The following is a 2,383-nucleotide window of genomic DNA, read 5'->3' as shown; positions in this document are numbered from 1 at the left end:
GTTTCATGCACCTAAATATGAACCAATATGAATGTAGCCAAGCAATACTTCGGAAACTTTGGAGTTCTCCAAGAATCAGGAATTATTTCACAAAGTTCCTTATCTAGTCCCTATGACGTAGCTGAAGGCCAAAACGGAACCAGATTGAATTGGTATTGTCCACTAACTCAGAAACTTGACATTACATCGGTAAGATTTACAGATAAATAAATAATTAATTAAATATGTAAACTAGGGCTATGCAAATTATTCGAAATAATTCAAAAATATCGAAGTAATAGTCTTTTTGTTTGAATTATTCTTTTGACTCTTTTATAGTTTTATTTTTTCTTCAACATCGTTGATAATTATGAAAAATTACTGGAAATCCGTTCCAAAAAAAAAAAAATTTAAAATTCCGAAATGAGAATTATTCCGAAAAACGAATATTCCATTTGAAATTATAATCGATTACTAATATTCTGTTTGATTCGGTTCGGATTCCTACTATTCGCACTAAACTAATGTAAAGTAATTAAAACTCTGTTTTCGTACACTTAATTATTGATTATACATAATTTTAATTATGGTTTTTCTTAATTTTTAATTGTAAACTTAAATAGTAAAGCTTTGCGTTTGTTTCTAAATTCGCCCTAGCATACTAGCCATAAATACTGAATAACGTCATCAACTGACGCCATAGTGCTCCGAAGTAAAATCAATATTATACGATACTGAAAATTTTTACTTTGAAATAGTTTGATTTATCTGACAATGATTTTAAATTTTTTAATTAAAATAAACACTCAAAAATGATTTCAGCTTGAGAAGTCGATACCCTTAGTTGTAAAATGACTTTCAGGCATTAATTAAGTCACAATTAGTAGCAAATTCACTCAGCAAGTAAATTGGTCGGTATTCTGTCTACGTCGTGCTGATGAGATCTAAAGTGATCGATTCATCAAACATTCAATTGTTTAACTTTTTTGTTTGTTGCAGAATCCGATATCTTCCAGGACTTTTGCTCCCGATAATGTGCAGTCGTTTGGCCTCAGCTTTTACGAAAGTTCGAACGATTTGTGTTCCTTAAGCGAACCAGATCAATACAACACGTGTCACAGTTTCGATGACTTGTGTTTAAAACCGACGGTCATAAGAGACGTGGACAATAACAATCTAAGTGACGACACGTCGACAAACAACAACAACAATCGACAAATCGGAAGCCGCAGGACAAACCGCGGAAAACGAAAAGGACCCGTTAGAGATCGTCCTCCGTCTCCGTCGGTCGTCCGTAAGCGTCGTCTAGCGGCCAACGCTAGAGAAAGAAGGAGAATGAATGGCCTTAACGAGGCCTTTGATCGCTTACGTCAAGTCATTCCTAGTCTGGACGCGGACCACAAATTAAGTAAATTTGAAACGCTACAGATGGCCCAAACTTACATAATCGCATTAAGGGAACTCTTACAAATGGATGATTTAAATAGATGACTCGGACGTTTTTCTAGTGTTATTACTTTGTTGGTCCTATCGTCCTTATTACACTTATTAGATAAGAAGTTGTAAGATTTTATTCTGAAAATTTATTTTGCATTATAAGTACCTACTTGCATATTTTACTCGACATGATACCTTAGAAATTTATAATTGTTTATTAAAGATGAGTTAATGATGTTTTACGAAGTACCAGCTTTAAAATAACAATTAATAACAATGGTTTATAAAAATATTTGTCCCCAAATTATTATTAATTTTCTGTAAAAACAAAAGTTCCATCTCCATGTCCTCAAATTATTATTAATTTTCTGTAAAAACAAAAGTTCGATGTCCATGTTAGAATATAACTATTTCTAATAAGAGATCAAACCTTTCTTTATACGTTAGATTAGAAATATCTGTGTGCCTTAACCATGCCTCATAATATGCGATATTTCATATAACAGGGTTTGAAAATTTTTGTAAATTTTGATTTTATGTAAATAAAAGCCTAAGAATTTTTCAACGTAATTCTGTTTTTGTTACATCTTACAGTTCTAGCTGTTATACTGAACGTGGCATGTCAATTTATTCAAAGATTTTCTTTTATAATACACGCTCTGGCCATATGCATCACAAAAATTTATTTCAAAAATGTGTAATGAAAAACTTTCATGGAAAATCATGAAACAGGTCAATTTTTATTTTGAAATCGCCGTAAAATACTATTAGTGTGGAAACACTGCAATTTTTAGATTGGATACATTAATTTGTGATAAAAAAAATACTGAAAATGTAAAATTTTGATAATATAAAATTGAGGTATTTTTGCTAAATTAGTGGTTCTAAAGAAAATCTGGAAGCTCCAGCTTACAACGGACGATATCTCTCAGCTTTCAGGGACAATTCAAAACTTATTAATTTATCA

General features: G+C 31.5%; 1 protein-coding gene across 1 annotated transcript; it reads left to right on the top strand.

Annotated features, from left to right (window-relative positions):
- On the top strand, positions 1-1,958 carry LOC108734088 (transcription factor 21-like). Its single transcript, XM_025981068.1, has 2 exons — positions 1-189; positions 979-1,958. The coding sequence occupies exons 1-2, from the start codon at positions 28-30 to the stop codon at positions 1,468-1,470; spliced, it is 654 nt and encodes a 217-aa protein (XP_025836853.1). The 5' UTR covers positions 1-27; the 3' UTR covers positions 1,471-1,958.
- The last annotated feature ends 425 nt before the right edge of the window (positions 1,959-2,383 follow it).

Source organism: Agrilus planipennis, unplaced genomic scaffold (genome assembly GCF_000699045.2).
Source record: "Agrilus planipennis isolate EAB-ADULT unplaced genomic scaffold, Apla_2.0 scaffold10, whole genome shotgun sequence".
Taxonomy (NCBI): Eukaryota; Metazoa; Arthropoda; class Insecta; order Coleoptera; family Buprestidae; genus Agrilus; species Agrilus planipennis.
The sequence above is the reverse complement of the archived record's forward strand: the minus strand, read 5'-3'. Positions and strand labels throughout refer to the sequence as shown.

Coding starts and splice junctions, on each gene's coding strand:
- LOC108734088 (XM_025981068.1), top strand. CDS start 28: ATGAATGTAGCCAAGCAATACTTCGGAAACTTTGGAGTTCTCCAAGAA. Junction 190..978: donor AGAAACTTGACATTACATCG/GTAAGATTTACA, acceptor TGTTTGTTGCAG/AATCCGATATCTTCCAGGAC.